Raw genomic sequence first — 13781 nt, 5'->3', positions numbered from 1 at the left:
TGGAACAACTGGTAGTTAAGAACCACATGTCTTTGAATTTGCAGTGCATCTCCTTACCACTAAGCCACCAGTGCACTCTTGTTAAATCTGAGCATCATCTAAAAATTAGAAGAACTATTAATGGGATAAATTGTCCAAAAAGTCTCAATAATGGGCTCAAAAAAGCTAAGATCATGGAGAGGGTACAAGATGGCATAATGTTTCCTTATGGTTATACAAGTTCACCAATGATTGGCTTATAGTCTTGGACCTCCTTTGACTAATTGTACCTAAGCACTATTACACCCTCTGTATTTGTTACTATGAGTTAATGTCCTCTATTTTATCCTATAGCTCTTACAGAACAAAATTTGCATGTACTCAGTTACTATTCTGTGCCTTTCTGTTGATATAATATTTCTTTCTATGCTTAGGTGGTTTTTCTTTTTTGCTTCACAGAAGAATTGTGTAAGCCAACACAAATTTTCCACAGAGAACTACTATGATCACATACTATTTTGAATGTAATGCATTTATTTTTACTTTGCTTCTAACTGAAACATGTTTGGATACATTTGAACTAAAAGACTATGGACCTAATTTCAAAATCCATTCAAGACAAGAAGAAACACAAAAGCCAATTAATCATACAAACCCATCGAATGTGTCTACCCATGCTGTTAGTATAGCAAGGGGAGGGGCCTGATCTTTCTACCCAGGCTGAACTTCTCCAGTGATTTTGCTCTCACAGGAATATTCATTGTTCTTTAATTTTTCTTTTTTGTATGTATTCAATCTTCCTTATTCAATTGGATCCATTGCTAAGACTTATAATTTGACACTCATGTCTCTCTTATTAAACCCATACAAGCCTAAATCATGGGCATCTTGCCAAACCCAGTTAGGTTCCACTCTGCCTGTTTCAGAATAGCTACACCTTTGGCCCAATTTATCGAGGTGACTTTATTCATATTTCCTTGTTCTTTCCCTTCAACCAGTTCATCATTAAATCCTCAGTATTTGTAAATAGCTTATTAATATGTCCGCCCAGTTTTTGCTTTTTGTTCTTTTGCTTAGCATCATCACCCTTTGTAAAGGCAGTTGGTTCAAATCTACCAACTTCTGTGCAGAAGAAAGATGGGCAATCTCTTCCTGTGCTACTTACAACCTCTGAAAACTCACTGAAGGGTCAGCTAGGGGTTGGTTCTGACTCAAAGATAGTACTCAACAAAAACCACCTTTGTCTGTGTTATCATAATCACTTTCTGGCCTAATTCAATTGCCTCCCTTCTTTCTTTCCTGCAAGGTCTTTTATCCATAAGGCAGCTAGAGTGATCTCTTTGAAATGCAAATGCAATCATATGCTCCTCTTCCCTCCATAACCAATTCTAAACATTTTAAAATTTATCTTTTTTAAATGAAAAGGAAAAATGTCTCTAACCTGGGGTAAAAGTATCTGCTTAATATAATCATATTAACTTACTTTCCTCACCTTATCTGGTAAAGTGCTTTCTATTTAGCCACACACTGACTTTCTGTACCTTTCTCACAGTCCTTATGTGCCATATTGTCACATAGCCTTGCTTCTGCTATGCCTTTGGCCTAAAAGAATCCGGGTGTCTAAGGTTTATTATTCAGACATCTTTCCTAGCCAGTCATTAGGATGGAATACAAGCCATACTCTACTAGAGGGTTATATAAGCTCATAAGACTTCAGTGCTAGGTACGTTCTCTTGAACAACACTCATCTGAGACACAGCATCCAGGCTCCATCACACACAGCTGCCATCCAGCTGCACCTCAACTGACTGTGTACAAGTTCTTGACTTATTGCTTATCAGTTTCTGAAAAACCAGCCTGCATATCTATGATCACATGAGTCATTCCCTAATGGGTCTGAATCTCTGGGAGATCTTCTAAAGAATCATAGAACCTAAGAACTATAGAAAAATTGGGGAAGTGTGCCACAAATGGAGCTGTTAATGTTAGAAATGATGGATTTATAGAACTGGTTAAGCGTTTGGGATTACATTGACCTAAGACTTCTTATAAATAGTCTGCTATTAATCTTGTTGCTAGGTGCCATTGAGTCAAGTACAACTAATAGCGACATTATGAGCAAAAGATCTTCATCTAGTCCTATCCTGCATCATCCTCACACTTCATGACACACAAGACCCCATTGCAGCAGTCACCTCGTCAGTTCCAGGTTGGGGGTCTTTTTCTCCTTTACTGACCCTCCAACCTTCCCAACATCATGTTCCTTTCCAAGGAATAGCACCTCCTAGCAATATGTTCCAAGTATGTGAGGTGAAGTCTCATCACTCTTACCACCAAAGATCACTCTAGCTGCACCCTCTCCAAGACATATCTATTAATTTTCTTGGCCATCCATGGGATGTTCAGTGCTCTTCTCCAACACCAAAGCTCAAAGGTATCAATTCTTTTTCTGTCATCCTTACTCATTGTCCAGATCTCAGATGCAAGGCGAGTAAACGGAAAAGCCATAGCCTGAATCATGCACCTTAGTCCTCAAACTGACATAACTACTCCTAAATAATTTGGAAAGGTAAATATCTGCATATTTCTCAGTGCAATGTGTCTCTTTATTTCCTGACTGCTCATACCAAGGGTGTTAATTGTAGATCCAAACAAGATGAAGCTACTGACAGTTTCAATCTCCTCTCCATCTATCATGACAATGCCTATTGGTGGTAAGAATCTTTGTTTTCTTGCTATTGAGATGAAATCCAATTGTTTGTGATTGACTTGAAAGCTGGGGTAAACTGTTTGGATGTTTCTAAATTGTGTTAGCAATCAAGTGTAAGCTGATAAACTGTATTGGAACTTGTTTACAATCAGCTTGAGTGGAAGCCTCTCTGTGGAAAAACAGGATCTGAGGGGAAGGCCTTGGCATTTAAAAGTCAGTCTGGTCCTACCTGTGAGTCAGCCTTTAGCTTGACAAAGTTGGATCCTGGTGGGTAAGTGTTTGTGATTACTATTAATCTTAGCCAGATGAATTATTATACAGACAAGTATCTTTCAACTCTCTTCTATGAGGCTCAACTTTCAGCTCAAGACTCAATTCTTCATGAAATTTTCTCTTAAACATCCTAAGTAGGCCAATTCTTCTTCCTAAAGATACTGTTGTAACATGTATCTCTGCTTTGTGATAATTTACCTTGTGTGTTGCTGTGTGCCCTAGAGTCTAAACCTATCTATGAGAGGAGATTTCCCATCTTTCTCCCACAGAGCAGCTGGTGGTCTCGAACTTGTGCCTGTAGGATTGCAGCACAGCTTCTTGCCACCTCATTAATCATTGCCATCAAGTCTGAAACAACTCATATCTGACCCTGCATTAGTCATTGATTTTAGATATAAAACTCATGTAGAGAAAATATACCCTTCACACATAGGTTTCTTTAAGTAGGAACTGAGTGGACAACAAATAACAACATGAGTGATCTTTGAAAAGCGTGATTAAATTATATCACTAAATTGTACAGTTGAGAAAAGTTGAATCAACAAATAAGGAACAATGATGTCAGTTTAAAGACCAAAATCCATTTTATTAAAGCAGTGGTCTTTTTAATTATTTAATTTTTACGCATCTGAGAGTTGGACAATGACTACGGATGACAGAAGAAGAACCAAATATCATTGAGTTATGATGTTGGGGAAGAGTACTGAATGTCCCATAGACTGTTAAGAGAATAACAAATATATCTTGTAGAAAGTGCAACCAGAGTATTCCTTGAAGGCAAGGATGGTGAACTTCATGTCACATATTATGGGCATATTGTTAGAATGGCCTGAGACTTGGAAAAAAGGCATCATGCTTGGAAAGGTAAAAAAAAAAAAAAAAAGAGGAAAACCCTCAATGAGATCGATTGACATAGAGACTAAACCAGTGGGCTTAAGTATATCAGAGATGATGAATATGGCACAAGATAGGGCAAGGTGAGATCCATTGTTCACAGAGCCATGATAAATTATCCTCTACACATCAACCCCTAACAACAACAACATATGGGTTTTAAGACTTCAATCTTTCAAAAACAGACCAAATTTAAACTACCAGTTTTTTTGGCTAGTAGTTGAGCTTGATGGTTTACACTGTCCATAGTCATTACAACTATTACCTATAGTCATGTTGATTTTTTTTTTATCACTATAACCAGTAACTGCTTCCTATGCAATGATTCCTCTTTTCCTTATCTTTCCTGTCCCTGGTAACCACTAGTGAACATTATACTCCAAACATTTGCTTGTTATTATTGTTGTTGTTCATTGCATTCAAGTTGACCACTACTCATAGTGACCCGATGAAGAAAAGGTCTGAAGCCCCTCTACAATCATCAACACTTATCAAAGTTCATAGAGTTTCTGGAGGCAGGTTTTCAAGTAAGTGGATGCCACTTCTGTTTAATCTTCATATTTCATGGAGATCAGGTCATACAAAAGTGGTTCTTCTGAAATTGAGCTATTTCCAGCAATACAATATTCTCAAGATGTAATTCCTTTTGAATTTTGAGTGTTTCACAATAATTTTGTTTCTAAACATAATCCAGACTTTGGCATGTAGATTATGGGCTTAATATGGGGGGAAAATTTCTTCTTTTTTAAAAATTTTCTACTCGTTTATTTATAAAATGTAAATACACTGTTTTCAAGAACAAGTCTTTTCAATTTCCCTTACTCCCTACCCATCAAATTGTACAACCCCACAATTAATCCCTCTCTCCACTTGCACATCCTCACCCCTCTGCTTGCAACCTCTCCCACCCTTCTTGGGTCCTTATTTATACTCTTTCTACAATAATGGTTGTAAACAATATTTATCCTTGGACTGAGTTAGTTCACTGAGCATAATGCTTTCTAGTCCCTTTCAAGTTAGGTAATAATTTACAAAATCACTGTTCCTTCGTGTTGCATAGTATTCTGTTATGTGAATGTACCATCATTTCTCAATCTATTCATTTGTGATTGGACATTTGGGCTGTTTCCATGTTCTTGTAATGGTGAATAATGCTGCTATGAACATTGGTGTACACATCACAGTTCTCATTTTCCTAGAGTATATTCCAAGTAGTGGAATAGCTGGGTCATGTGGAATTTCTATGTTCAGTTTTTAAGGAAATGCCAACCGACTTCCAAAATAGTTGTACCATTTTACAGTCACACCAACAATGTATAAGAGTTCCTTTCTCACCATATTCGCTCCAACATTTATTACTTACTGCCCTGTTAAACTTTGCCACTCTTACTGGAGTGAGACAGTACCACATTGTGGTTTTGATTTGCATCTTTCTGGTTGACTTTTAACCACCACTCAGCATAAGAAAGTGAGGAGGATTTGAAACGTTTGCTGCAAAAGGTCAAAGACTATGGCCTTCAATATGGTTTGAATCTCAAAATCAAGAAGACAAAAGTCTTCACCACTGGATCAATAAGCAAGAAAATGATAGATGGAGAAAAGATTAAAGTTGCCAACAATTTCATCTTACTTAGATCTACACTCAATATCCTTGGTACCAGCAGTCCGAGGATGTACTGCTTTGGATAAGGAAGCAGAAGTAGCCTAAGTTGCAAGAAGCTGTGTTTAAGTGCTGCAATCCTAAAGGGACATTTGGTTTGAGGCCACCACTTGCTCTGTGGGAGAAGCATGGACAATCTCCTCTTGTGTGATTAACTATCTCTGAAAACCCGTTAACTTGACAGTGCACATAAACAACTGCTTTGGACAAGTCTGCTGTCAAGGAGCTCTTCAAACTACTGAAGAGCAATGATACAGTTTTTAAAACTACAGTGTGTCTGATTTAGATGACCGTAGTCTTTTCAATCCCTTGCCTTGCATTTGAAAGCTGGACAATGAATACGGATGACAGAAGAAGAATTGATGCCTTTTAACTGAAGTTTTGGTGAAGAATACTGAAAATCCCATGGACTGCCAACATAACAGGTAGGTCTTGAAGAAGGTGCAGCCAGAATGCTCCTTGGAAGTAAGGATGACAAAGCTTCATCTCACATACTTTGGGCATGTTGCTGGAAGAGGCTATTCCTTAAAGAGGGATGTCATGCCTGAATATGTTGAAGGTCAGGAAAGAGAGAAAGACCCTCAAACCAGATGGATTGACACAGTAGCTGCAGTAATAAGATCAAGAGTGACAAAGATTGTGATGGTGGCACAGACTATGCCTGGTTTTTGTTATCTTGTTCATAGGGTTGCTATGAGTTAAACTTGACTCAATGGAATCTATGAACAAGAAGCAACAGCTTAAGAAAATTGTTATAATGATCCATATTAGCATGGTTGGTTGGTTATGCACAATCATGTTGGAACCAATCCATAAGTGATCCGGTGAGTTTTCAGAGGTAATACATCACAAGGGATGTGATTGTTCATCTAGCAGTCAGTGGATTCAAACCTCATACCTATGGATTAGCAGATGGTCTAGTGTTAAGAAGCTCTGCTACAATCTCAAAACAGTACGTGCTTCAAATCCACTAGCTGTTCCACAGGAGGATGAGCAATCTCCTTCCATATGGTTTACTGCCTCTGAAAAATATGTTGGAGGGTCAGCTATGAGTCAGTTCTGACTTGAGGGCAAAAGTAAAACAAAAAGCCATATTAGTGTTGCTTTTGTTAGGTCCCTCAAATAATTTCTGACTTAGAAAATAGTCCTGTACCACTCCAACAAAATTGTTGCTATGATGAAGCCTAGTGTTGCAAACACTGTGTCAGGTATTTTCTTGACTCTCTTTCTCCTTCCTCGTACCCTTCTGACTCTCAACTAGTAATTCACCAGGGACCTAGTCACTTTTCAAAAGAGTATAGGATGCCAAGTCTCAACAACTTTACTTCTAATGAGCATATATTCATTGTGCTTCTTTCAAGATAGATTCATTCTTTATTCTGTAAGTCTATAGTACAAACCGTATTTTTTTGACAACACTGGAATTCAAAAACATTAATTATTCTTTGGTCTCTCTTATATATTACTTAGCTTTCACATGCCAAAAAGGCAATTGAATGTTCAGTTGAATAGCTGACCATTGTCAGGGTCAGATACATCTTTTCCCCCCTTCCCAGATACATCTTTGTCTTCACAATGGCATCCTTGCTTATTGACATTTTAAAGAAGTTCTTAGTACCAAGGTTGCCAAAGTTCTTCATTTGATTCTTGACTGTTACTTCCATGGTTAATTATGGGTTCAAGTAAAATAAAATCCTGGAAAATATCAAGCTTTTCGCCTGTTTACAATAGTGTTGTTTATTGATCTAATTATGAGGAATTTTCGTAGTTAAAAAGCGTAATTGTATGCCTACTTATATTTTAAAGAACAATCTCCAGTCATTTACTATTTTGGGATAATCATCTGTAGTGCTTTTACCTAAAACCAAGATGGTAACTAACAGATAACTAAATTGAGAATATTATTAAAATTTTTATTAGAAAGTTTATCTTCTTGTGCAAAAGTTCACAATAGCAAGGATTTAGACACAACCTAAGTGCCCATCAACAAACGAATGGATAGAGAAGCTGTGTTGTATTCACACAATAGAATACTATGCTGCATTGAAAAACAAGGAACTCATGCAATATTACTCAAAATGGGTGACTCTGGAGGATATTATGCTGAGTAAAATATCTCAGTCACAAAAGGACAAATATTGCATAGTGCCACTGTTGTCAAATGGGACTGACATCAGGGTTGGGGTAAGACTGAGAAAAACCGGATAAATTATGTATACTGCATTGAAACAGATGAGGGAGAGAACAGTTTAAAAGCATTATATGATAGGGTATTATGGTTATCACAAGAGTCCAGAATTAAGGTCACAGAGTGGAGTGAACTTGGGGCAGTGCGGGGAGGGGGGATTGTATACCAATGAAGGAGTTGTGCTTTTCGAAGAGAGTGAACTTGTGGGGGGTTGGGCAGGGAGAAAATTGCAACAATGAATGAATGGAAATCCAAAATCTCTGTACATGTTCACTAAAATTAATAAAATATACATTTTTTTTTAATTTAAAAAGAGAGATATGACCTTACCTATGCAAGTTCTTTCATCTTCTCCTAGTACGTATGGGTCAGTACAGAGACACTGGAAGCTGCCTTTGGTGTTCTTACATTGAGCAGAGGGATGGCAAGGAGGGTCCATTAGATTTTTGCATTCATTAATATCTGCAAAAGAACAGAGATCATTGCATTAGATGAGGAAAGAGGAGATTTTCCTAACTTCACACACAGGAAACCTGAGCTTCAGTTTAGAAAAGCTTTTATCCACACATAAACCAATCACTCTTCCCCAAAGTTTATCCATCAGCAGAGAAGAGCCATCATCACCTTTGTGCCTTCTTGTTCCTTACACCTTTGAAAAGAAAATCTGTGAGTTCTTATGAGGGTTCCCTTGATGTAAAACACTTGGCCAAATGATGCCCATTATTAAAGTTTCCTGTAAAATCTCTTATTCCTAAGTAGCTTCTTTGACAAATTGTAGACTCCGAAGCTTTTATGTTGTGTCTGGCCTCAATGCTTCATCTTATAATAACTTTTTCCTCCCCGCACTTCCCCCCACCTCTCCTGCCCCCGCCAGTAGAAAACATTTCTCTATCTTTCTTTCTACCAACTGAGATCAAACCCACTGCTTCAAGCTGATTCAGACTCATGGTGACCCTCCATTTCAAAGTTATACATTTTGGGAGGAGACTACATCTTTCTACTATGGAGTGGTTGGTATGTATGGACTTCAACACTTCAGTTAGTTGTACTGAATTTAATCTAATATTCCACCAGGACTCATTAGACTGAAAAGCTATTGTCATTTTCTAAGGAAGTTGTACTTAGTTTTTAATTTTTACTGAGCTCCATAACAAGTAATCATTGTGCATGTAATTTCACTGACAATTACCATTTTAATACATTTAGTTTTATTTTATTCAATTTAAACTGATTCAGCTCTAACTCTATGGCAAGCATCTTTACTTTTGAATGTCATGACAACACTGGAGATGTGGCTCTCGTCTTCATCAGTATTTACAGAAGAATGAAACAAGTAATTTAACATATGGGGGGCACTTCTTCTGACATCCATTTTGGTCTTTTCTACTTTCTCCATCTTTGTAATGACCTTTTGCATTCTTCATGGATGATATTCTTGATATCCTCCCACAGCTCATCTGGTCTTTGCTCATTAGTATTCAAGGCCTCAAAACTGTTCCTGATACGGTATTTAAATTCAGGAGGGATAGACTCAAGGCCAAACTTTGGTTCTTGCAGATTTAATTTAACTTCCGTTTAAAATTGCATATGAATAGTTGATTATTTGATCCACAATCAGCACATGGCCTAGTTTTCACAGGTGATATTGAACTTCTTCAATGATTTTTCCCACATACATAATGAATTGGATTCCTGTATAGGCTGTCAGGTAAGTAAAGTCCATGTGTATAGTTGCCATTTGTGTTTCTTATAAAAGTTATTTGCAATAAATAAATCCACTGATAGTACGGAATTCTATCATGCTGCCTACAGCCTCATTTCTGTCACCAAATCCATATTTCCTAAAGAAAATATGAATATTGCACTATTGCACTGAAAAGCCAAAGCAAAGTAAAGATGTTAAGGAGCTTAACAGAAGATTTCAAAGGGTAGCACTAGAAGACAAAGCAAAGTCTTATAATGAAATGTGCAGAGAGCTGGAGTTGGAAAATCCAAAGGGATGAATTAGCTCAACATTTCGTATACTCAGGGAACTGAAGAACAAATTAGAACCTTGAGTTGCAATACTTAGGGATGTTGTGGGCAGAATGCTGAATGACCCAGGAAACATCAAAAGAAGATGGAGTACACAGAATTGTTACACCAAAGAGAATTGGTTGACACATAAGGATTTCTTGAAACAATATATGATCAAGAGCCTATGGTAATGAAGGAGGAAGTTCAAGCTGCTCTGAAGGAATTGGCAAAAAATAAGGCCCCAGGAATTGATGGACTACCAATTGACACATTTCAACAGATGCTACCATGAGCACACACACCAGGCTGTGCCAAGAAATCTGGAGGACAACAACCTGACCAGCTTACTGAAAGTGATCCATATTTATTCTCATTGAAAAAAAAAGTGACCTAACAGAGTATGGAGATTATAAAAACAATATCATTAATATCACAGGCAAGCAAAATCTTGCTTAAAATTATGCAAAAATGTCTGGAACAGTGCATCAACAGAGAACTTCCAGAGGAGCAAGCTGGGTTTAGAAGAGGTAGTGGCACTAGGGCTATTATAGCCAATATTAAATGCATTCTAGCTGAAGGCAGAGACTACCAGAGGAATGTCTAACTGTGTTTCATTGACTATGCAAAGGCATTTAACTGTGTGGATCACAAAAAACTATTGATGACTCTGAAAAGAAAAAAGAATGGGAATTTTGAAACATTTGATTATGCTTTATGCAAAATCTATACTTGGACCAGGACACAGTCATTAGAACAGAGCAAGGAAACACTGCATGCTTCAAAATCAGGAAAGGTGTATACCAGAAATGCATCCTATTTCCAAACTTATATCTTTTCAACCTACATGGGGGAGGCTGGCTCTATGAGGAGGAATGTGACTTCAAGACTGGAGGAAGTTTCATCAACAATATGTATTTTGCAGATGACACAACATTGCTTGCTGAAACTCAGAAGGATCTGAGGCATTTGATGTAGAAGGTCAAGGACTGTAGCCTTAAATGTGGGTTGAAGCTCAACATCAAGAAAATAAAGATTTTCACTACTGGGCCAATTATTGGCAGCATCATGATAGAGGGTGAAATTATTGAGATTATTAACAGCTTCAGCTTGCATGGCTCCACAATCAACACTCTTTATTCAGGAAATAAAAAGGTTAATTGCATTGGAAAAATCTATTGTCAGGGACCTCTCTAGAGTACTGAAGAGCAGTGATGTTAGTCTAGAGACTAAGATGCACCAGGCCATGGTCCTCGAAATTACTTGCTATGCGTCAGAGAGCTGGACAAACAATAAGGATAATATAAGAAGAATTGACACCTTTGAATTGTGCTGGAGAAGAGTATTGAATATACCATAAATTGCTAAGAGAACAAACAGGTTCATCCTGGAGAGGGTGAAAGCAGACTGCTCCTTGGAGGCAAGGATTTTGAAGCTCTGTCTGATGTACTTTGGGTATGTTGCAAGGAGGGACCATCATACTTGGAGAGAGACATCATATGTGGAAGGGCTGATTGACAGTGCAAGAGAAGATAACCCTAGATGAGGTGGATTGACTCCATGACTGAAGTAATGGGGGTAGATGTGTCAGGGACTGTGAAGGTGGATCAAGATAGAGCTGGATCAAGATCAGAACTGTTATATACAGGGTGGCTATGAGTTGCAAGCAACCTGGTGCATATGACAACAACAACAAAGGACACTTCAAGGAGCTCTGTTGGCCTAGTGGTCAGAAGCTGCACTGTAATCCCAAGGCATGTGGGTTGAATTCACCAGTTGCTTCACAGGAGAAAGATGAGCAATCTCTTCCTGTGTGATTTGCTGCCTCTGAAAATCTTTTGGAGGGTCAGCTATGAACTTACTGACTCGAGGACACACAATAACAAAAACAACAGGGCCATTTGAATTAGAGTGGTTGTTGGACAGTTACTTTTTCTAGAAAAATTTATAACTGACTGGTGTCAGAAATATAAACAGGATTTATGTACTATGCCACAAGGCTTGGGTAATGATGGAAAGACACAACGAAAAAATAAAAACTATATCTATATAGTCACTATAGGTCTGAATTGTTTGATGGCAACTAATAGCACACCCATGAGTGTATAGGCATGCATGTATGTGTGTTAGCATGTATGTTATTTTAGTTACTACCATCAAGTCCATTCTGACTCATGGCAACTTTGGAAAGATAATATTTTGCTAGGAAAGAATAATAATTAACATATATTGCTGTTGTTGTTTTTATATGTCGTTGAGTTGCCTGTGACTCATAGTAACCCTATGTACAACAGCCCTAAACTCTGCTCTATCCCTTGCCAATCTTATTGTCTCTAATACACCTACCCCCATACCCCAGTGACTGAATCAGTCCATCTCATCGAGGGTCTTCCTCTCTTGTGTTGTCCCTCCACTCTCCCAAGCATGACGTACCTCTCCAAGGACTGGTCCTGCCTTGCAAAATTTCCAAAGTATGTCAGACAAAGCTTCAGAGTCCTTGCCTGATAGGGGCAGCCTGGCTTCACACTCTGCAGGATGAACTTGTTTGTTCTTGTAGCAGTCCATTCAATACTCTTCTCCAGCATGACAGCTCAAAGGCATCAACTCTCCTCCATTCATCCCTAGTCATTGTCCAGCTCTTTGATGCATAGCAAGTAATTGCAAAGATCATGGCCTGTATCAGGCACAACTTAGTCTCCAGACTAACATAGTTTCTCTTCAGTACTTTGGAGAGGTCTTTCCCAAAGCAATTTGTCTTTTAATTTCCTGGTTGCTGGTACCAAGAGTATTGATTGTAGAGCCAAGCAAACCTAAGGGATCAATAATCTCCATCTCTTCATCTATCATGATGCTGTCAATTGACCCAGTGGTGAGAATCTTTGTTTTCTTGACATTGAGCTTCAACCAATATTGAAAGCTGCAGTCCTTGATCTTATGCAGCAAGCACTTCAGGTCCTCCTCAGTTTCAGCAAGCAGGATTGTGTCATCACAGATTGGTGATGAGGTAACCTCCAATACTGATGCTACGCTTCTCCCCATACAGCCCAGGCTCCCATATAATCTGTTCCACATATAGATTGAAAAGATATGGAGATAGGATACATCAATGATGCATACCCTTCCCAGTTTTGAATCATGAAGTGTTTCCTTGCTCCATTCTGATGACTGCCTCGTGGTCCAAGTATAGGTTTCACATAAACACAATCAAGTGTTCTGGGATATCCATTTTTCTCAAGAGTCAGCCACAGTTTGTTGTGATCCACATAGTCAAATGTCTTTGCATACTAAATGAAACACATTCCTCTGGTACTCTCTGCTTTCATCCAAGATCTCTCTGATATTAGCTGTAATATCCCTAATGCCACAGCTTCTTCTAAATCCAGCCTACACTTCAGGCAGTTCTCTGCTGATGTGATTTTCCAGTCATTTTTGGATAATCCTCAGCAGAATCTTGTTTGCATGGGATATCAATGATGTTGTTATGTGCCATCGAGTTGTTTGTGACTTACAGTGAGCCTATGTACAACACCGCTAAACCCTGCACTATCCTCTGCCAATCGCACTGCCTCTGACACACCCAACCTGATTACCCCAGTCACTGAATGAATCCACCTCATAGAGAGTCTTCCCCTCCTTCGCTGTCCCTCCACCCTCCCAAGCATGATGTCCCTCTCCAAGGACTTGTCTCTCCTTACAACATGTCCAAAGTGTGTCCGACGAAGCCCCAGAATCCTTGCCTCCAAGGAGTAGCCGGGTTTAACCCTCTGCAGGATGAATATGTTTCTTTTCTTGGCAGTCCTTGGTACATTCAATACTCTTCTCCAGTACCACAGCTCAAAGGCATCAATTCTCCTTCTATCCTCCCCAGTCATTGTCCAACTCAATGATGCATAACAAGTGATTGCAAAGACCCTGGCCTGTATCAGACACACCTTAGTCTCCAGAGACACATCGTTGCCCTTGAGTACTTTAGAGAGGTCCCTAATAGCTGACTTTCCCATCGCAATACGTTTTTTGATTTCCTGGCTGCTGGTGCCAAGAGTGTTGACCGTGGAGCCAAGCAA

The 13781-nt window shown here is 38.7% G+C and overlaps 1 protein-coding gene across 1 annotated transcript in view; it reads right to left on the bottom strand.

The window, feature by feature from the left end:
* The window catches only part of TPO (thyroid peroxidase), a 202578-nt gene that overhangs the window by 32363 nt on the left and 156434 nt on the right, over nt 1-13781 (bottom strand). The window contains exon 13 of the mRNA XM_006882918.1: nt 8035-8166. Within this exon, the coding sequence (XP_006882980.1) occupies nt 8035-8166 (132 nt within the window). The remainder of the gene's footprint in view (nt 1-8034; nt 8167-13781) is intronic.

This window comes from Elephantulus edwardii, unplaced genomic scaffold, assembly GCF_000299155.1.
Source record: "Elephantulus edwardii isolate Elephantulus edwardi_28Jun2011 unplaced genomic scaffold, EleEdw1.0 scaffold00025, whole genome shotgun sequence".
NCBI lineage: Eukaryota > Metazoa > Chordata > Mammalia > Macroscelidea > Macroscelididae > Elephantulus > Elephantulus edwardii.
Note: the sequence above shows the minus strand (reverse complement) of the source record. Positions and strands in the feature narration are given on the sequence as shown.